At 42.8% G+C, this 23001-nt stretch overlaps 1 protein-coding gene across 6 annotated transcripts in view; it reads left to right on the forward strand.

Moving 5' to 3' along the window:
* Positions 1 to 23001, forward strand: part of COBLL1 (cordon-bleu WH2 repeat protein like 1) — a 97842-nt gene that overhangs the window by 64696 nt on the left and 10145 nt on the right. For 5 of the 6 annotated variants that reach the window (XM_072121845.1, XM_072121846.1, XM_072121851.1 and 2 more), the window contains 12 exons: positions 2194 to 2379; positions 5326 to 5533; positions 7191 to 7419; positions 9466 to 9504; positions 11168 to 11256; positions 11579 to 11818; positions 12635 to 12797; positions 13771 to 13845; positions 15402 to 15669; positions 17460 to 17524; positions 19191 to 20938; positions 22598 to 22753. In XM_072121845.1, coding sequence (XP_071977946.1) covers positions 2194 to 2379; positions 5326 to 5533; positions 7191 to 7419; positions 9466 to 9504; positions 11168 to 11256; positions 11579 to 11818; positions 12635 to 12797; positions 13771 to 13845; positions 15402 to 15669; positions 17460 to 17524; positions 19191 to 20938; positions 22598 to 22753 — 3466 coding nt within the window. The remainder of the gene's footprint in view (positions 1 to 2193; positions 2380 to 5325; positions 5534 to 7190; positions 7420 to 9465; positions 9505 to 11167; positions 11257 to 11578; positions 11819 to 12634; positions 12798 to 13770; positions 13846 to 15401; positions 15670 to 17459; positions 17525 to 19190; positions 20939 to 22597; positions 22754 to 23001) is intronic. The other variant, XM_072121850.1, reaches the window with a different exon arrangement.

Here is a 23001-nt window from a genome sequence, read left to right on the forward strand (position 1 = left end):
TGTTTGGCCGGTCCCTCCCATCTTCTCATCCCCATGCCTTATTCCTCCTTACTTTTCAGCAGTACATGTCATGTGACCAGGGAAATGTCATCAACGGTCCTGTACCCTTTACATTTGCAAAATATCCCATACCCCATGTATGTATCTGATCACATGAAATAACAGCAGCTTCCATGGGTTTCTACTCCTCTCCTCATCCTCCTTGGAGGCTGCTGTGATTTCATTTCATCAGATATATACAGTACAACACAGTTCGGGTACAGTTTGCTTATGTTAGGAGGCTTAAGGACCTGATATGATGTCACATGACATTAATGTAAAACAAGGCAGAGCTGTCAGCACATAACTTCTACTGTATGACAGTGAGAAACCTGCTCTCCAGGAGTCCTTGAGGTCTCCCATTATTAGTGAGTCCCCTGAACATTTCAGGAGAATGGGCATATAAGGGAGAATTCACATGCAGCAGGTATCTTAAAGGGGTTGGCCACTATGCCTCATATTTGCAATACGTATGTAAGTATGGGGCCACAGCCCCTCAGGATCATTTGCATAAATTTTAAAGCTTTGTTTTAAAGAAAACAATGGAATAATCTAATAGAAGAGCGGGTCCTGCCACAGGGGGCGCACACCAGTATGTCGGTGTGCTCGGTTTACAATCCTAGATCCTGATGGTGTATTTCCTTTAAGATTCTGCAGATGCAGGACCCGCTCCTCGCCATTACATAGTGTCTGCTTTAAATCACTCTCCTTATTGTGATGGCTTTTCATGAAGCGCGTTTACTTGGTTGGAAATGATCCAAAACACTTTGTGGCATTTTCTTCCCTTCATTAAACATGACCTAAACATCAACTAACAAGTCATTGCAGTGCACACAAATTACTAACACGTGGACCCCAGCCAAGGGGCTTTGTAATAATAAGGTAAAATGTCATTCCTTCTCCTCCTTATCTCCCTTTCTGGGTTCCTTGAGTAGAATCTTTTCTGCAGTTTTTTTTCTTACAAGTATTTTCTGGTTTAGAAACTTATGTTCAAATATCCTATTAGAAATTGGTACCCCGCCACTCCCCAAATTGCTGCATCTAACCTTTAGATTACAGCTAATTGGCGGGGGCCAGGGATACAGTGGGGCAGATTTACTTACCCGGTCAATTCGGGATCCAGCGGCGCGTTCTCTGCGGTGGATCCGGGTCCGGACGGGATTCATTAAGGCAGTTCTTCCGACGTCCACCAGGTGGTGCTGCTGTGCTGAAGTTCCAGTTCCCCGGAATGCACTCAAGTTCACCGGCCTATTCCTAGTGAAGGTAAGTGCAAGCTCCGCAACACTTTTTTTTTTTTTAAATGCGGTTTTTCCGAATCCGTCGGGTTTTCGTTTGGGCACGCCCCCGATTTGCGCCAAAATTCAGGGGAAATCGGCGCAAATCGGAAATATTTGGGTAACACGCCGGGAAAATGCGAATCGGGCCCTTAGTAAATGACCCCCACTGTGATCAGCACTTGGTTAAAATCTCTCAGAGACTTGGCTCCCTTTTGGGCTTGTATACTTGTGAAAATGAAACATGAAAAATAAAAATAAAGAGTTGATCAAAGAAAAAAAAAATCTCTGAGAGGAAGGATCCAATCAAAACACTTACTTTTTGGAGTGTTTTAGTGATTCCCTTTTCCAGTTATATCAAATATTAGCAGTGAAGTTAGAAGACCCCAATAGGGTAACCCATATAATAACCTTTTTAAAGTTTTCTGTTGGCTGCAGGTTACAGCAGCAGCAGGACTGTGGACTTCCTGTCCTGTCCTGTGTCCTGCTGACTTCTAGGGAATGAAGTCATGTAGTTATTACTGTCTGCACACTCCCTCTATCATAATGAATGCTGCAATGGATATGACCAGTTATCTGTGGGTATAAAAATTATACAAACGGGAGAATACAGTAATCTGATATTAGAAACCAATCCCATGGATATCGGAAACCTGAAAAAAAACATAAAATATTTCAAATTTAGCTCAAATTATTATTTTTTTTTGCCACAGCTAAATGAAACATTTCTCCGCCACTAGAACAAGTCCTTGTGCCTCTAGGCCAGGCTTGGTCTAGTATTTATGTGCCCCCCCTCCCCTCCAATGTTTTGTGTATATTATGTGCCTATAGGATTATGTGTACAGTAGGTAACGTGGTTATTTTTTTTTTGTAATTTCAGGAAAAGGGCCAAAGGCAAGGCTCCTCTTCCGCCTGGGGAGGCCAGATACTCGGACAGTTTACCGTCATTTGATTCCGCGGACACAGTCCAGTACAACATGGACCAGAAAGAAAACATTGATCGAGACATAGAACTAAAGGTGGTTCTACCCGGGGAACGAGTCGCAACGACCATCGTTCATGGCAGGTCTGTGCTTCCAGGGTGGTCAGAACTACGTCCTTATCTTTTTGTCTGTTTCACAATCTCCTGAGATTAATAAGGCAACATGACAAGTGTTTAACCCTTAAAGGGGTTGTGCACATTCAGCAAATAATTGATATAGTTTGTGTAAGTAGTTTGTGTAGTTTGTACAATTTGCTTTCCTGCTGTAGAAAGCTCCTAGGTTTACTTACCGTGGATAGAAATCTGTCCGTGGTCATGTGACGTCACACAGGTGCACGAGCTGTGAGTATCACAAGGCTCTGATTACTGTCAGGGATGATAACGGCTCGTGCACCTGTGTGACATCACATGACCATGGACGGATTTCTATCCACTGGGAGTACTGTATATATTTGAGTATAAGCCAACCCGAGTATAAGCCGAGACCCCTAATTTTACAACCAAAAACTGGGAAAACCTATTGACTTCAGTACAAGCCGAGGGTGTAGTATACAGCCAGCCCTGCTGAACTATACTACCAAGCTTAGAGCGGGCCAGCCCCCTGTGGCTTAGAGCGGGCCAGCCCCCTGTGGCTTAGAGCGGGCCAGCCCCCTGTGGCTTAGAGCGGGCCAGCCCCCTGTGGCTTAGAGCGGGCCAGCCCCCTGTGGCTTAGAGCGGGCCAGCCCCCTGTGGCTTAGAGCGGGCCAGCCCCCTGTGGCTTAGAGCGGGCCAGCCCCCTGTGGCTTAGAGCGGGCCAGCCCCCTGTGGCTTAGAGCGGGCCAGCCCCCTGTGGCTTAGAGCGGGCCAGCCCCCTGCCAAGCGTATAAAAAACTTAATACTCACCCTCTGGTGTTCAGATCGTTGGTGCAGGTCCCGATCTTCGGGGTGAGGCTCCCAATCTTTGGCGCGATTCCCGACAGCTCCTCTTCTTTCTTTTCTAGCCGGCAGAGTCGCGTCCATGCGTTCTGCTGGCGGGCACACACTATGATCCGGCAGTGTCACCGCTGATGACGTCATCAGTGCCTACACCGCAGCATCATAGTGTGTGCCGGCGGCAGATCGCATGGACGCGACTCCTCCGGCTAGAAAAGAAACAAGAGGAGCCGCCGGGAACCGCGCCGAAGATCGGGACCCGCGCCAATGATCCGGACACCGGAAAGTGAGTTTTAAAGTTTTTATTTTTTAAGCCGAGGTGAGTTTTTTCAGCACATTTTTTGTACACGAGTATATACTGTAAACATAGTCTTTCTAAAGCAGGACAGCAAGCAGGGATCTAGAAAACGGCGAGGAATTGACATAGAAAGAATAATGGGAAATTGTACAACCTTTCCTTACACAAACAATATCAATTATTTGCTGAAAGTGAACAAACCCTTTAAATGCATCACAGTGTACAATACATGTAAATTACGGAATGCACTAAATTACATCATCCCTGTTTACATTTACATCACACGTCAAATTTTTTCCCGGGATCCCAGTGTGCAAATTTTCAAGGTAACTGTGCCCTTTTGACAATCTTTTACATATTTGGTAAAGGTGCCATCCTACTGACCCACATAATGAAGTTAGAGGGACTCTGTCACTAGATTTTACCACTATACAATACAATCCCTCTCATGGAGGGTATGAAATTTATTTTCTAGAATTCCTTCCTTTTTGGAAATCTCACACTTTTACTTGTATAACAAAAACTCCTCCAAGTGAGGTGAGAAGAGTCATATTTTGCCTGAGATGAGTCACTTTTCATGGCTGTAGAGGAGCGTCACTTCAGACGCCCATATCTTTAGTCCTATAGTACCTAAAACATGGTGTCCCGTTAAAGAAAAGAATTTCATCTTTTAGACCCAGCAATGTATTTTTATCTTCAACTCTTAGGCTACATTCACACGAACGTATGGGGGACGTATATACGGCCGACGTATATACGGCCGATATACGTCCCCCATACACTCCTATGAGCGCACGGCACCCTACGGGAGCGGTACGGTGCAGCACACGTGCGGCACCGTACCGTTCCGTACCCGGGAAAAAGATAGGACATGTCCTATCTTTTCCCGTAATACGGGGCCGTGCGCTATAGGTTGCTATGGAGAGGGGCGGGGGTGAGCTGCGCTCACCTCCTCCTCCTCTCCCCGTACACTGCCGTTGCCCGCTACGGTACGGTACGGGCGGGCAACGGCAGTGTGAATGTAGCCTAACTCCTGCCTGTTGTAAACTACCTGCATCCTCTGTCTCTGTAACTCATAGAATCACAAGCCTGATGTGCTCTGAAAGTTGATATTCTTATTTTTAATATGACACCAATAGCTTGATTCTACGTACTATAGGACAGAGATGGAGTCATCTGAAGGGACATTACTGCTGCAGCTCATGACTCTTTCAGGAAAAAAGTGACTCTTTGATTCTCATTTGCATATCAATCTGGAGGATTTTTAAAAAATTTTCTTACTGTGATCCCCTTATTGAACGTACAGCACCATGGAATTACTGGTGATCTATAACTAATAAATAATAACACATATAAGAAGATTACCACGGTCACGGTGCTTGGATCTATGAGTAAGTGTCCCTGGTTTATCAGGATGGATTTTGGTGGTAGATTTCCTTTAAGTAAGGACACATCTATGTATATATATGTACATGTGTGTGTGTGTATGTGTAATATATATATATATTATATTAAACTGAGATAAAGCAGCAAACAAAACTGACAGTGTTGGCTTTCACTACTTTCTATATGTATAAGTAGTAGTCAGTAGTGTATAAATGTCTCCCTCTGGAGAGTGCCTGTTCACGTCACCTTTGCAGGTACTGGGAGTGTTAAAGGTCATGCATGTTGTGCAAGGAATTCTGGGATATGTTTTCCTGGCTGAAAAAAAAATAGGAAAACTGTTCCTCTGTCGCCACCTATTGGACATTTTCACGCAAAGGCGCTCATGTCAGGGGTACGTAGACTCTAACTCTGTGTCTTTTCTCTTCCTTGTATAGCAAACCCATGATGGACCTTCTTGTGTACCTCTGTGGACAGTACCGTCTAAACCCGTCCACCTACACAATAGACTTAATTTCAGCCGATAAGACCCAGCTCAAGTACAAACCCAACACCCCCATTGGCATGCTGGAAGTGGAGAGAGTGGTGCTCAAGTCCAAAAACCTGGATGAGAAAAATAAGAAGCCGGGTCCAATAATACCGGAGGTGCGTGCGCGTCCTGCATGTGTCACACCATCACGGGGCCAGCCCCAGGCTGATTCATCATGTGGTTTACTGCTCTGTGTGGATAGGAAAATGAGGACTACAAATAGCTGCAGGGTTATGCTCACTTTCCATATTCCAGATGTAACACACAAAAATGTGCCGTCCCTCCTAATAGTCAGGGATACTCCGAGGAGTACATGTCTAAGACTGAATTCTATCATCTACACATCCCGGCCACACATAGATGTGTCCTCCATAGTTACACTTGTCAGGAGCATTTATCACAGCATGTCTGTTGTTGTAAAATATTCTAGGTCCTATATCTTGCAATTCCCACTCCGGCCACTAGGCTTTAAAATAGACAACCACTTGATAATTTTGTGACATCACAGTTTATCCCCTTCCAGTACAATAACCTCTATATAGATAACACTGACCCATCATTACATCACTACTGACAATAGATGATGTCACAGCTTATCTCCTCCCCCTCCCTGTACAATGACCTCTATATAGATAACACTGACCCATCATTACATCACTACTGACAATAGATGATGTCACAGCTTATCTCCTCCCCTCCATGTACAATGACCTCTATATAGATAACACTGACCAATCATTACATCACTACTGACAATAGATGATGTCACAGCTTATCTCCTCCCCCTCACTGTACAATGTCCTCTATATAGATAACACTGACCCATCATTACATCACTACTGACAATAGATGATGTCACAGCTTATCTCCTCCCCCTCACTGTACAATGTCCTCTATATAGATAACACTGACCCATCATTACATCACTACTGACAATAGATGATGTCACAGCTTATCTCCTCCCCCTCCCTGTACAATGATCTCTATATAGATAACACTGACCCATCATTACATCACTACTGACAATAGATGATGTCACAGCTTATCTCCTCCCCCTCCCTGTACAATGATCTCTATATAGATAACACTGACCCATCATTACATCACTACTGACAATAGATGATGTCACAGCTTATCTCCTCCCCCTCACTGTCTGGAAAACTCTCCATAGACCTATGCAAAGCGGCTTCAGGCAATTGCTGTCTAAAGCGATGAGGATGCAGTTACTAGAGCTAAACAAGATGGCAGCTGTCAGGAACCGAAATGATTGGAAAATAAATGTACAAATTGTGTGTTGTAGTTGGACAGGCTGTTAGTATAAAGAGCTCTTCCCCCCTCCTGCTATGCGCTCACTGCTGCTGAGATTACAGGAAGTGCAGGGGGGAGAGTGAGATGTGCTGCCATACAGCCAATAACAGTTTGTAAAGCACAGAGGGGCTAGGGTAGCCCTTCAGGCTCATTTGCTTAATATTAAAAGTGATTTTAGAAGGAAGGAGGCCATTGATAATAAGTATAAGAAGATACCACAGGGAATCTATGAGTAAGTTTCCCTGGTTTATCATGATGGATTTTGATGGTAAGACTCCAGATGTCTGCACTGCTCCCGGTAATTATTAGGTCTGTGATCCTGACGTTGGTCTGGGATGTTACTGGGTAGAGGTTTGGTGGGAAACTACTAGATAATAATAACTTCTGAAGAACATGACTCCAGCCCTTACATTACGTGGGCCGTGCACATCTGCAAATACAAAGGGTTTCTTTCTTCCCCTTCAGCAAACTGTCCGAGTCGTCATCAACTACAGAAGAACCCAGAAGACGGTGATGAGGGTCAGCCCATTTATCCCACTTCAAGATCTCATCCCCTCCATTTGTAATAAGTGCGAATTTGATCCTCGCTCGACCATGTTGCTTCAAGATTATCAGTCCCAGAAGCCAATCGATGTAACAAGGTCCCTCAATGAACTCGGCTTAAGAGAGCTGTATGCCCTGGACCACAGCAAAGGTGAGAGGGCATTGAAAATGTTATTAGCTTTTCATAAAGGTCAAGAAACTCTATTGATCAAATAGGTCCCATGATGTCCCCACCCCTTCCCCCATTGACATCAAGAAAGCAATAAGTGCTCCAAAGCTTAGATCAAAACGGGATGTCCAATAGGGTGTATTGCAAGGGAGACCCCCAAAAGAGAAAGGAACCCACCAGGGCTTTTACCCTCCCTCTAGTGCCCCTCAGCTATCATGTGATTTTGTGTGATCGAGGAACCTTGAAGGACATCTACCACTAGGATGAAAGACTGTATGGAAATGAGTCTGAGGGGTTCCAGGCTCCATTAAAGGGAACCTGTCACCAGGAGAGCCATTTTTAGCACTCCCCCAGTCCGCACAGAGCATAGTACATACACTGCCAAAGTATTTTTGTATAAAAAAATAGGTTTTACAGAAAAAAAGATATGTTATATTGTACCTTTCATTAGCATCTGCTGTGTGACTAGGCAGTTGCCAATTGGGAGGGGCTGGAAAGGAGCAGTTCCCCCCCACCCTTGGGGAACAGCTTCTCCATGTGACCTTTTCAAATATATGAAAACACCCATCACTTGGCTTAGCGACGCCCCCTGCTCCTCTACAGCCAATCCCGAGTGTTGGGAGTTATTCATATATTTGAAAAGCTCACATGTTTCCCAAGGGTGGGGGGGAGCTGCTCCTTTCCAGCCCCTCCCATTTGGCAACTGCCTAGTCACACAGCAGATGCTAATGAAAGGTACAATATAACATATCTTTTTTTCTGTAAAACCTATTTTTTATACAAGAACACTTTGGCAGTGTATGTACTATGCTCTGTGGGGACTGGGGAGTGCTAAAAATGGGTCTCCTGGTGACAGGTTCCCTTTAACACCTTTAGAGCCTGGAACCCCTCAGGGTCATTTGCATACAGGCCTTCATCCTAGTGGTAGATGTCCTTTAAGGCCATATCAGGCAGTAGGACACCAATTTTACTCCCACTTTTGCACCCACTATGGGGGTTTATATTGAATCCCCTTGTGTAAATGTTGCTATTCTGGATCTTAGGCTACATTAACACGATTTATACCCGCTGTACCACAGTATGGTGGGCATACATCGCTGCTGGGCAGAGGAGCAGGGGATGAGCGCTGCTCACCCCCCCTCTCCATAGGCATATACAGCGCCTGGCGCCGTATTCCATCAAAAGATAGGACATGTCCGATCTTTCTACGAGCTACGGAACGGTACAGTGCCGCACGTGTGCTGCACCGTACAGCGGCGTGAGGCCACAGAAGAGTATATATGTCGGCCGTATATACGTTCCCCATACGTTCGTGTGAATGTAGGGGGATAATCGGCACAGATGCCTTCTAAAGTGGCACAATCTATGTGGTGCTTTTAGAGAGTGGGTTGAATATGGGATAAATGTTAAAATTGCATTGCATTCTGCCCAATGGGTATTTAGGTACCATTTGACTTAGTTGATATAAAGTTTAAGGGAATCTGCCCCCTTTTAAAGAAGTTTTCTCAGCAATGATCCGTATTCTCTATAAGCTGGATGGGAGATGAGGGCCAAGTTCATTGGCTGACGAGTGGTTGGGAATGGCACTTTCCTGTACAGTATATTCTAGATCATTGGCTTATGAGTGAACTTTAGTGTCTCCATGGTAGCAGACTACTAACAAGGCCTCCATGTAGTCAGATACTGCAGTATCTATCTTATCTATTCCCATCTTCATAGAATTCCCATATTCCATGAGAAGTCGCTATAGAGCGGAAATTATTAAAGCAGTGCACCACCATGAACAGGCAAGTAATTACTTTATAAAATATAGTCAAATTGAGAGGATCACGTCTCCCAGAGATCACAGGAACAACAGACGCTCAGCCCTTTCTCCATAATGTAAAGCGATTGCTGTCCCATAGATGTTTGGGGGAATGATGGAGATTGAAGTTATTTTTTTAGACATCTTCCCCTTACCAGGTATCATTGGTGGAAAAACCTGTTAATTTGCAATAATTCCTAAAACTTTTTTTTTTTTTTTTTTAGCTACATCACCAACAGAGATCAGACCGCCTCCATTACACGGTAAGTACTCTAGCTTTATTGTTAATAAGTTGAATAACTGCATATGCAAATTTCCAGAGTCACCTTTATAAAGTAAAGACACATTTCCATATAAAATGTGTGATAACCCCCCCCCCCCCATTATTATATCTATGGCTTTCCATGATACTGCATATAAAGGGATTGTCCTCGGTTAGCAAATTATTAATTTTGTTTGTGTAATGAAAAGTTCTACAATTTTCCAATATACTTTCTGTATCAATTTCTTTCGGTTTTCCTAGATCTCTGCTTGCTGTCATTCAACATGAAATTTTATTTCTTTCTGTGGACAAAAAGGGTTCCTGGCCATGTGATGTCACACAGGTGCACAGCTCGCTATATATCCCTGGTCATGTGATGTCACACAGGTGCACGGCTCGTTATATATCCCCGGTCATGTGATGTCACACAGGTGCACGGCTCATTATATATCCCTGGTCATGTGATGTCACACAGGTGCACGGCTCGTTATATATCCCCGGTCATCTGATGTCACACAGGTGCACGGCTCGCTATATATCCCTGGTCATGTGATGTCACACAGGTGCACAGCTCGCTATATATCCCTGGTCATGTGATGTCACACAGGTGCACAGCTTGTTATATATCCCCGGTCGTGTGATGTCACACAGGTGCACGGCTCGTTATATATCCCCGGTCATGTGATGTCACACAGTTGCACGGCTTGTTATATCCCTGGTCATATGATGTCACACAGATGCATAACTTGTTATATCCCTGGTCATATGATGTGACACAGGTTCACTGCTTGTTATATCCCTGGTCATATGATGTCACACAGGTTCACAGCTTGTTATATCCCTGGTCATATGATGTCACACAGGTTCACAGCTTGTTATATCCCTGGTCATGTGATGTCACACAGGTGCACGGCTTATTATATCCCTGCCCATGTGATGTGTCACACAGGGGCACAGCTGGTTATATCGCACAGCTTAGGTTAAACATTGATATAAGAGCTGTGACATGACATGACCAGGAACACATTTCTTTCCACTGGAAGAGTCCTATAAGATAACAGGAAGCAGAGATCTACACAACCCGGAGGAATTGATACAGGAAGAATATTAGAAAATTGCATGTCTTTTTATTAAACAAACAATATCATTTATTTGCTGTAAGTGAACAACCCCTTGAAGGATGTCATATTTAACAAGACGTGTCACTCTTGCTGTCTGGTCTGTCTAAATGAATTATGTATATTCCCGATGGGATAACAATTTTAGAGAATTATTCCTCCTAAAATAAAATTGTATGGCAGCTAATGGTTTACAGTGGCATATCATATAGGTGCAACCCCAGATTTTCATCTTTCCCTTCTCCCACTACATGATCTTACAGCAGACAGTGGGAAGGGAGTAGTCTAGAGGGAGCAGTGGGGAGGTTGAGAGCTGCTCCTGCCCAGTGTAACAGCCTGTGAAGCTACAGCACAGAGGGGCTGTGCCCTGCCCCCCCAAGCCCTTCAGGCTCATTAGCATAATTTAATAGAAGGACACAGACACGGTGCCTGGATCTTCGAGTAGGTGTCCATGGTTTATCCTGGTAGATTTCCTAATTCGGCTCTGCTACATTTGCGTAACCTGATAGCTAAATATCTTCTGTATTGTCCGTGTATATCTTACAGAGTCCTTTCAGAACGTAGACATGAAACAGAACGATGACAAAGGCTTTTTCAACTTTTTCCGGAGAAGTACTAAAAAGAAACGCGATCAGGTAAGGTTTCTGGGAAAATCTTGTTCTAAATTCACTGTGTTTCCCTTAAAGATGACCCGTCGGCTCTCTGGATTTCTCTTTACCTAAATACTTGTGTTCCCTATGAAATTCCAATTCTTGTGCGTCTTCTCTTGGGATTGTCATGGGCGTCATGTATAGAACTTACTTGGTCTCCTAAGAAGGAAAAACCTTCTTAATAAATATTATCGGATTTTAATGCTTTTTGTATTTTTTTTGTGGGTGGGGCTAATTTACTAAATCCTCCTTTTCCATATTTTATATGTTGTGCACTAATCCACTTGTACCCCTGTGTTTTGTCCAGACCTCCAGTGCCCCTGCCACCCCATTGCTCAATAAGCCAAGACCTCAGAATGTGATAAGAGCGAATACTGTAACCAAGTCTTATGATTCTAACACGCTGCCTTCTGATGTACCAAAGAAACGGAGAGCTCCACTGCCGCCCATGCACCCGCCCCAGAACGGCTCCAGTGACATCCACCGGGGGCAGATCCGAACGTCATCCTGTGTTGTGAAGTCGGTCAGCGTGGACGATTCAGAACAGGCATGTCACTACTATTCATTGGATTTATTTACTTGTCCTCAGAATAGCATCTGCTCATTGTATTGGCTGCTATGAACATGCGAGTAGATGCACAGACTGCAGGCTCAGACTACATACAGGCTTTGTTAGTAGTCTGTTACCATGGAGACCTATACACCAATCATGGGAGGGAGGAGATTCGAAGAGGAGGAGGGGGTGAGCGCAGCTCGTCCCCGCCCCTCTCCATAGAGATACATGGCGCACGCGCCGTAATAAGGAGAAGGATAGGATTATCTTTTCCCCGGGTACGGAATGGTACAGTAACGCACCATACCGCTCAGTGGGTCAATTGCCTGCCTATGGGGGACCCCTGCAAAGGGAACCTACTTCTTAAAGGGGTATCCATACAATTTGTTCTGAACCCCTGCTAAACATGGCACCGATAATATTATGTCCCGCCACTTTGAGAATGAGTGCAATGTGGCTCTTTCCCTTCTTTTTTGTGGGAGTTGTAGGATGTTTCCTACAGCCTGTATTGTATCTGCATCCGTTTCACATCTGCAAAAATAAAAGGGGGTGGTTTTCTAATCTACCTTTTTGCCTTGCCCAATTGTGGATGTCATCTGTTTGCCATCCTTTTTTTTTTTTGGCGGGTCCGGGTTTTTTTTCTCACTGTCTGCATGCACATCTCTGAAAAAAAACAATGTGTGAACAGACCCATAGAAATCAACGAGTCAGCATGCATCCGCAAAAAACAAAAAAAAAACGGACAGCATGTGGACCTCAAAAACGCCCGTCTGAATGAGCCCTAACTCCAGTTTTTCTGCTTCTCTCTAGACATCAGGTGGATTTGACAGATCTAGAACCGGCTCATTCCAGCACAGCGGAACGTCAACATTTAACTCCTCACTGCGGAGAACAAAGAGGAAAGCCCCACTGCCGCCATCACCACCTCCTATAACTCAAACAGAGATCAATAATGAGAACATTAGCGCTAATGGTAAATCTCTTTACTCAAAACCATATAGGAAATCATTGTGATCGGAGCTGATTTCCTGCTGAGCTTGTGCAGATGTAAAGCAGTCAGAGCACCGCCAGCACAAAGTAAGGGTGATGCCACACGTTGCGTTTTTGGTCCGTTTATTTGCATGCGTTTTCAGTCCATTTAAAAACAAATGCGTTTTTTACCGTTTACCATGCGTTTAGCTGCTTTGGACCTGTTTAACGGTAAAAAAACTGTTGCGTTTTTTAAACGGACTGAAAAACGCATGTTTAAGAACTGACCAAAAATGCCACATGTGGCATCCACCTTAGGTTGCATTCACATTTGATACGTCTGAGAAGAGATTTGCCTAATCACATTGCTGTTTAAGGACCTCTACCACCAGGATGAAGGATTGTAAACCCAGCACACTGACATACGTGTGTGTGCCCCCTCTAGCAGGATCCACTCTTCTTTTAGCTTCTTATGCCCTGGTTTTTACAAAAAAAGGCTTTTAAATTATGCAAATCTGCCTGAGGGGCTGCGGGCTTTATTGATGTTAAAGGAGTTTGGAGCCCCTCAGGCTCATTTGCATAATTTCTAAACCCTTTTTTCTTAAAAACCTGGGCATAAGAAGCTTAAAGAAGCACTGATCCTGCCAGAGGGGACGCACACCGGTATGTCAGTGTGCTGGGTTTACAATCCTTCATCCTGGTGGCTGATTTCCTTTTAACATTTGTATTCACAAAGTGCAGTTGTTAACATTGTGTTAGTGGATGCATTTTGTTAACATATGCGTTAAGAATGTGTTATCGGTTGTGTTTTGTAAACGCAAACGTTAACAGCAATGTAATTCGATAACAATAACGTGTGAATGCAGTCTGAAGGAGAGCTAAAGAGCAGTGCAAAAATGTGGTTTTCATGTCTTATCCACCTGGACTGTCTATCAGATGTGTAATTTCATTGTACTGCTTTTTTTCTATTACATCAGGGGAAATTTCGGCAGAAATAACCTATAAGAAATATTCTGATGAGGACCATATTAATCTTGGGACCTCCCCAACAGGTATGACTTGTGTTAAGCATAGGCTTTATAATGTTAGACCTATTGAAGTTGACATTTTTTTTCTTTTAGGGTACGCTGGGTGTTAAGCACAAAGTATTAAAATTTTACTCCAGCAATAGGAATACATGTGCAATAAAAAAAATGTGATTCACTGACCACTAGGGGGAGCATTAGCCGCTTGTAACATTGATCCGATTCTTGAATGTTGGTTTTTGTGCTCAGATATTTAGATGCTATCTCATTATATGGTTAATTTGGGTCGGGATGCCATTGGAACAAACAATTCATGAGTTCTGCATTAACCCTTACAATGGTTTGGATCCGGGAATCAAAATGCAGGAGAAATATGACTTTGATGACTTGTGCAGTCCTCTGGTGACACCCACTGGACTCTCTGAGAAGTGCAATGATCAGTTCACTACTTGTACAAAGGGGGATTTTTTTTTTATTTTCTTTTTATATTGACTAAAAACGGCCCTATTGCTAAGGCTCATTTTTTTACTCTGCTATCACTAACAGAGCACCTGAGGATATAAGCCCCAACAATCCCCAAGGACTATCCCCACACCTATATACATTTTCTGTTTTTCAGCCAGTGAAATGGATTGCTGTAAAGCTCAATATATTATTTTAAGAAGATTTTAAGCTAAACATTTATCACTAGTCAATACAAATCCTTAAAGGGGTTGTCCACTTTCAGCAAATTATTGATTTGGGTTGTGTAAGGAAAAGTTATGCATTTTTCCAATATACATTCAGTATCATTTCATCGCGGTTTTCTAGATCTCTGCTTGCTGTCATTCTATAGAAAGCTTCTATGTTTACTTCTGCTGGATAGAAATCTGTCCCTGGTCATGTAATGGACACTGAGGTGCACGGATCACTATATCACATGGCTCTGATTACTGTCTATCATATAACGGCTTGTGCACCTGTGTGACATCACATGACCATGGACAGATTTCTAGTCAGGATAGCAAGCAGAGATCTAGAAAACAGTGAGAAATTGATACAGAAAGAATATTGGAAAATTTTTCCTTTTCCTTACACAAACCATATCAATTATTTGCTGAAAGTGGAAGACCCCTTTTAATGTTACCTGGAAAAGTAGGGACATATTGATCCATCACTCGCACGGATGGCTCCACCCATCTCTTTATTCTTAACTTCCAATAAAAGATAATGCAACTCCATTGTGCACAACATTTGCACGCCAGGCTGGAAAAATCGCCAAAACACGTTTTGAGCATTCTAAATAAAAAGCGTTTTGTAAATCTCGAAACGCGTTGGTGATTTTTCCAGTCCTCTGTATCTACTTATGCATTGTGAATAAAATAGAAGACAATACAGAGAACCACTTGATCGTTATTCATACATTTAGGTATAACCACATTTTTTCCAAGCATTGCTATTGAACATATGCGGCAGGTGTTCACCATTGTTTAATATTTGCACCAATTTCCATATGATAAAAATGTTTCAGCAATGTTTGAGGTGACACTAGTTGTGTCCTTTATTATAAATGTGTCTTTTGTGGTTCCTTCCTTCTGTTGTAGAGGATTTAACTTCCGGACCGGAGCTCCAAGAGATCGAGGAGAAGGAGGAGGTGAACGTCTCTCTTATGAGAGAAGCCGAATCCTTCGCTAAGGAAAGTGTCAGCAGTTCTACCAAGGAAGAAACCAGTTTATCTTCTACTGAAGAACATCCAGAGGCCAAACCGGTGGAGGATAAGAGTGCGCTGTCTGATGCTCACGATTCTTCTGTGCTGTCTGACGTCGAGGATATTTCCAAGATTACGCAGGGCGACGTAACTACCGATGTAATGTAAGTATCGCTCCGTGAAGCCGTATTACACACGGGCGATGATACTAGAATAGCAGGATACAGTATGCAGGACATATACAGTATGCAGGACATATACAGTATGCAGGACATATACAGTATGCAGGACATATACAGTATGCAGGACATGGCCATTTATTTGTTGTGTGAGACCATAAGTTTTGGGGGGGATTGACATAGTTAGACAAATTGATGATAAATCAAAAAGATTTTCCATCCGCCTTGGATGTTCTCACTTTGCTAGAGGAAGAATGCGCTTTGGTAGTGTTGATACTATGGGGCCCCTAAATATCTCGTATGGCTCAATTTTAATTCTGTGCGAGTTCGGCAACAGTCTCCTGTGCATGCTAAACGTTTGTAGTGGGTCACTATATTTACCTTTACTGCTTAACGATTTTGGACGAAATAAATCGTCCTAATTAGCGGGGTGTTGCCACATTAGGGCGATCTATTTCGTCCTTCGGATTGCACGATTACTGCCAGTGTTCCAGCACAATCCGCAGCAGGAACCAGCTGTTACATACAGCCTGGTCCCCGCTGCATCTGCCCGGTAGGGAGATCTCTCCTTGGTTGGTAGTATAACTCTTTAACTACCGTGATCAAGCACCATTGCAGCAGCTAAGGAGGGGGATAGAGGGAACCCCCAGTCCTCCTTAACACAATTGCAGGGTGTTGGGGATTGCCATGGCAGACCATACGGGGGGCCTATGAAGCCCAGTCCAAGACTAGTCTAAAATAGTCTAAAATACTGACAGATACAATGCATTGCAGTAAAATACATTAAAATGAAAAAAACCCACAAAAATCACAAATTTCCCAATATATAATTATATTTTGTGCGAAGAAAATAAAATAACCCCCTCCCCCTACAAAATTGATATTGTCGCATACATAGCAACCTTGGTCAATAAGATATAACATTATTATCTCCGTATTGTGAAGGCTCAAAAAAATAAAATTTATGAGCTTCCTACCTCCCCAAAAAATGTACAGTATTTTTCGGACCATGAATAAATGCCTGCTAAAACGTCTAGGTTCATATATAAGGGGCATCGGATTATAAGGCGCACCTGATTAGAAGGATGAATGACCAGCAGGTGGCAGACCTGTGCACAGTTCAAGGCAGCTGTTGTCTGTAAGTACGGTTCATATATAAGGCGCACTGGACTATAAGGCGCACCTTTGACTTCTGAGAAAATCAAAGGATTTTTTGTGCGCCTTTATAGACCAAAAAATACGGTTATAGAAAGCAATTAAAAAGTCAGATGTACCCTATAATGGTAACAAACACAAGACCGTATGGGGACCGGTGATACAATTTGCGTTCGTATCATAGAGGTCTAATGCACCTGGTCACGGTGCAGTGAGCACACAGTGTTTGGCTTTCTATGGAGAGCGCGCTCATCCTTCCTCCTGGTCCTGTACTTGCCCCGGGTTACGGCCAGGGCAACTATACGTTCCTGTGCAAGAGCCCTAGCCACAAATTTCTGGATGTCACAGGATCCATTTTAACAAATGAGCGACAACACAGGAAATGAGGTCCCCTAGAAAATGACATCCTAGACATCCGCTGGTCTCCGGAGCAGTCCAAGAACCAGAAGTACAGGAGAGAAGCCGGAGCCATATGAGCAGTCTCGCTCCAGCATGGGATTAGTGTAGAAGGTGGAGTAACATCTCAGAACAGAAGTGTTACATTTAATAGGCACATTTTTATATGGCTATTGGTTCTCCACTTGCTTCAGATCTACAATTAATATTTCCATATCTTACAGGTCAGGCCTTTTTATAAAAGACGAAGCTGCAGCTGAAAATACAACACTGGAATATGATAAGATTTGTGAGTATACAGAACGGAGGGGATACAGTCATGACCGCTCCTGATTCTTGCTGAAACCATGGAAAACATTGCTGTAGGTTTAGCAGTGTTGCGGGGATGCCCCCTCCATAAAGTGATGATGTGTTCTCTCTGATCCCCGACTAACACGCGGTAGCTCTCGTCTTGTGTAAAGTTTGAGGACAATACAATAAGTTGCTGTCCCGTGTCTCAGACCTGATGTTTTTGACGTGAGTTATGTGTATGTTCCAGTTGTACTTTCCATGTGATGTTTAGGATATGCATGACTAAAGGGCCTTCACTGGAGACACCTCTTTTCGTACGGAAAATTGAATTCTCGTTTTGTTTTCCTATTCTCTGTGGTTAAAGTCCCAAGAGATTGTTAACACCAGTTGTACTTTGGAAAAGGACCATATAAATGTATATAAAGTATAATGAAAGGGAATCGTTCTGTAGAAATTGACCTAATAAATCGCTATCAGGATCACATGAATGTGTGATTTCCCCAGTCCTGTATTAGGCTACATTCACACAAGCACCGTACTGTTCCGTAGAAAGATAGGACATGTCCTATCTTTCGACGGAAGATGGCATTTCTATATATTTTTTCTACACCTCGCATACGGTACGGTGGATAATGTGGCCATTTAAATGGATGACCGAATTGCCCCTGAAAATTAATGTAGCCACGTGCTTTCCGTATGAAAACGGTACAGGTAGAATACGCAGCCTATTTTATATGCTCGTGTGAAAGAGGCCTAACACCTTCCAGATCATGTCTCTTTTATGACCCGGCATGTTGGCATCATCCAGAAGATCAACTTTGAATTGAGATATAAATTGGTTGTATAAGGTCAGGGAAGCAGAGAGTTTAGTACTGAAGTTGAGCTCTCCCCACCAGACTTGAGGAGAGCTGATTAGTGATGTTCATAAATATAGGGCCATCAATAACAGTGACGGAATCATTTTTAGATGAGGAGAACCTCGCTTCCAAATTTATTTTCTGGTTAATGCCACAACACTGGGTCATGGAAGAAACATCATCTGGAAGGTCTGCTTGAAGATATACTAGTAGTGGTTAATAAGGTGTATACAGACAGTCCCCGGGTTACATACAAGATAGGGTCTGTAGGTTTGTTCTTAAGTTGAGTTTGTATGTAAGTCGGAACTGTTTATTTTATCATTGTAATCCCAGCGAGAACTTTTTTGGTCTCTGTGACAATTGGATTTTAAAAATGCATTTGCATAATTGCATAATTTTAAAAATTCTTTTTAAAAAAATTAGGGCATAAATAGCTCAAATAAAAGCAGATCCTGCCAGAGTGGGCACACATCAGCATGTAAGTGTGATTGGTTTACAAAGTTGACATCACAGGGCAGCTAAGAGAGGCTTATGTTTGCTCATTCTAATAATCCCTGTGATTCCCGGCATTCAGATCCCACTTGAACAGACGTTTATCCCCTTTCCTGTGGACTAATGGTGTAGCCTCTTCTCTGCAGACCACCCTACATTGTACAGCAGCCGTGTCTGATATTGTGGGATGCGGATGTATGCTTATAATGGAGAGAGAGTTTCCAAAGTGAACAAGCCCTCTAAACTTTAGTGCCACTCTTTATCATTTCCTATGTACATAAGTTGAGTCCCACCTTTCTTTTTTCATTGCTTTAGGTGAGAGTGAAAATAGGACATCTACTCCAACCAAGGAACTGGAAAATCCTCAAATATTTGAAAGTAAAATTCTAGTAGCAGAACAGGGCTCTCAGACTCAGCCCTGTGTACATCCTGCTGAAGTTACATACACTGTTACTGGAGACAGTGGCTACATTAATCTGACTGAAAGCCATGTGGATACAGAGTTGAAACCGTCCACAAGCGAAAAGGGAAGAATGCAGGATTCAGCAGTTCAGACGGTTAATTTTGACAGTGATGTGGAGGTAACAACCATAGACAAGGAAATCACACGTTCTCAGGGTAATTCTTTGGTGGACAAAGTCCAACATGAACTCAATGGTCATGGAAGTAATTTGGCTCAAGTCACTGAGCAGCAACATAAATATGAACCTGTCAGCGATATGAGGGGAAGCGTCAAAACCCAGACAGGCAGCGTACAGGAGAGCGTTTCTGAGAGTTCTCAATCCAAGACATTTCATTTATACCGACAGCAATCTGATCCCAAGCCCAAGCCTTCCAATGAGATCACAAGAGACTATCTCCCCAAGGTTGGAATGACTACTTACAAAATTATACCCCAAAGATCGTTTGATGTTGAAAGACATGTAGACCATGAAAGTTCACAAGATGCAGGGAAGTCTATATATTCAGCTGACAGTGAACATGACACTAGACATAATGTAATAAATAGCGCGCCTTATTATGGACATGCTCATGAAACTGAACCACCTTCATCGGTGAAAAACGGGGATCTAACCCCGCCAGGGTCAAATGTCAACACACTGAGTATGGTTTCTAAAACAACTGCTGACCAAAGTCGGAAAGAACATTTTGCACTTTCGAGAAGTCTATCCTCTGCCCCGGTTCTAATTTCAGAGAAAGCTGCTCCTCCTGAAGTCAAACCAAAGCCGAAACCTACAAGCCCACAAAAAGGTCCAAGTTCTTTCTACCTACAGATGCAAAGGAGGGCTTCTAGCATGTATGTGGCATCAGCTATCGCCAAGACCAAAACTTCTGCCAATCCTACAAGTAGCACTGTTAAATTTAAAGACTTAGGGAATGAGGCTTCACAGGTTACAATAAGGACCCTTCCTTCTAGAGTTAACGTACTGAACTTCCCGCCCAGGCCAGAGGAGAAATTACCAGAAGACAAACCACCAACAACAGAAACACATAGTGAAATTAAAAATGACCGTCTTGGAACCATTTCTGAAATTCACTCGGAAGTTGGGAACCACGTTGAATTCTCACAAATTTCCATTGAAAGAAATTTGAAACCAACAGAATTGCCAAATGAACTGTGTCACCAGCCTCGTGTAGTTGAGTCTTGTGAAGAAAAAAGACCAGATTTTTTAACACTAGAACAAAAACTTTTGGAATCCAGGAACGTGGTGGCTGAGGTCTCCTCTTCTGAGAAGCCAACTCCAATTGTGCAAAACGAATGGAAATCTGAAGAAGTTTCTACAACATCTTTTAGCAAAACTGTTCAATCTACGATTTCTCCTACTACTCACAACCCTCCATTGACTCTCCCAAAATTAAGCAACTTTGTCACCCCAAGGCCATTTCTAAGTTCACACCCTGTGGTTAAACGGTCTCAGTCATTCAGTTCTGGTACCTCGCCTACCAAATCCCCTTTGAATGTGGATGCTCCCATTGGTTGGTCATCAGTTACTTCTCCTAGTGAAACCAAAAAGGAGGCTCCAGTATTTGCTACCATTCCACAGGAAGAGACCGAAAATGAGGTAATGTCTTCTGGAAAATATATAGGCAAGAGCAAATCTTAACATGATTTCTGTAAAATTTTATTAAGTATGGTATATAGGTTTGGCTATCTGAATTTAGCAATTTCAACTTGGGTTTATAACATGTGGCCTTAGTAGGGGTTCACAGATGGCGACAAAAATGAAATGCTCCTTGTCCTTTGCCCAAGCCCGGTTGCTGAAGTGATCTGGCCATGCACAAAGTTTTAGATTTTTTTTTTTTTATATATATGTTACTTGCATTTACCAAAGAATGACCTTAATATGGGTCCAGATTGAGATGCTACATCCAATGTTCTGGATGTAATAGCGGCAGTTTGTTCACTTACAGAATAGAACTAGATATAAAAAGTGTCCTCATTGCCTCATTGTTCTTGTCTGAAATTGGGCAGATGTTTCTCCAGGCATCTACTTTGTCGAGTTTAGTAGAAGAACATTAGGAAGGCACTTAACTCCGAAGACTTCCTTCTCAAAAACCAAGGCTATAAGGGTCTACCGTGGAATCACTTAGAAAGCAGTATAGTATAGACCCTATATTAACCTTTAATACTTGAACTAAAAACATTCTCCTTCGGGGGTCAGGGAGGTAGTTTCCCAAAATGTAATTATTATTTACACAACAAGAAGGCAATAAAAGATTGACCTCAAAAGTAAATCCCTAACACTGTTGGATATGTAATAAAGATCAACTGTGTGTTATTAACGGAGTGTATTTAATTGTTATTCAGTTTGCTAAGATTTATTAATTTTATAGTGATTATAATTGAAGGGTAATTTCCATGAAATGATTAAGGGCTTTTCAGCAAGCAAATCTTATTGTTTGTATATACAATACTGTAATATGCTTTCTGTATAAATTTGCTTTCTACTCAAGGTTATCCATTTTGATGAGCTCCCCTTAGAATAGGTCATGGTTTCCAGATCTATTGGGTCCAACTCCTAGAAAACCAAAAGATCAGCGACATAAACCACAGAGAATATGTATGGGTGTTTAGGTGAAGGACCCCCCTTCACCAATCTTGCATAGATGACCCATCCTAAAGGCTGATGAGCAATATCAATAACTTAGGAAACACTTTAAGCACATAGCCTCTGCACTGGAAGAGGGATAAAGGGTAGAGGAAAGAACTAGCTTTAAAGGAGCTTTCCATGAATAACAAAAACCCCCAGGAGGCCAGGGCCTGGCTAAGAATCAGAAGAACACATACTTACTCAGTTTCAGTTCCTTCATCGTTCCGTTACTTCTGGTTTTGGGTCCTGCACCGAACCAGAGGTTCCAGGGGGTCAAGGGAAGTACTTCACCCAATGAATGGCTTCTTAGGACTAGGGGACAATCTAGGAAGTAATATTGCTCTGGAAAACAGAAGTGAAGTCATGGGTCCTATACATGTCTATAGATAGACAACTCTTCCATTTACTAGGGAGTTTGGTGAGGACCACCATCATGATCGCAAATGGATCCATATAGAGATGCATTGTAGGTAAAGATGTGAATGAATGTGATTAAACTGATGGAAATTACCCTTAAATATGTCTTGTGGTTAATCACTATATTGAGTACAACCTGTCACTTATATCTAATGTGTATGTAATCTGTTTAACCCTAAGGATGTTGTCACTGTAAGAACTTTTGTTTTCTAGACACTAACCCCTGAACTAAAATACAGAGTGCATAGCCCTCCTCCCATCCCTGAAAAAAAATCCACAGTATCTTTTCAAAGTTCTGACCCAGAACAACTCCGCCAGGACATCCTGGCTGCCATACGCTCTGGACAGGGGGCTGCCAACCTGAAAAAGGTGAGTTTGTTAGAATTTTCATGTAAAATTCAGATTTGAAGATTTTTCCCAAGCTTGTGGGGGTGGTTACCTACTGTCTAGACCTTTTACCAATTTAGGAAATATCATTGGTGTTATGTGCCTGTAAAACGCCTTTAAATTCCGAGAACTGATTGTTGAGAAGAATTCATTCTCTATGGTTGCATTATTCATTTTGGGTAATGGGATCCTGTGACGTTCCCCTCCTAGAGGTACGCAAGGTCAGTTAG

The sequence above is a fragment of the Engystomops pustulosus genome, chromosome 8, assembly GCF_040894005.1.
Source record: "Engystomops pustulosus chromosome 8, aEngPut4.maternal, whole genome shotgun sequence".
NCBI lineage: Eukaryota > Metazoa > Chordata > Amphibia > Anura > Leptodactylidae > Engystomops > Engystomops pustulosus.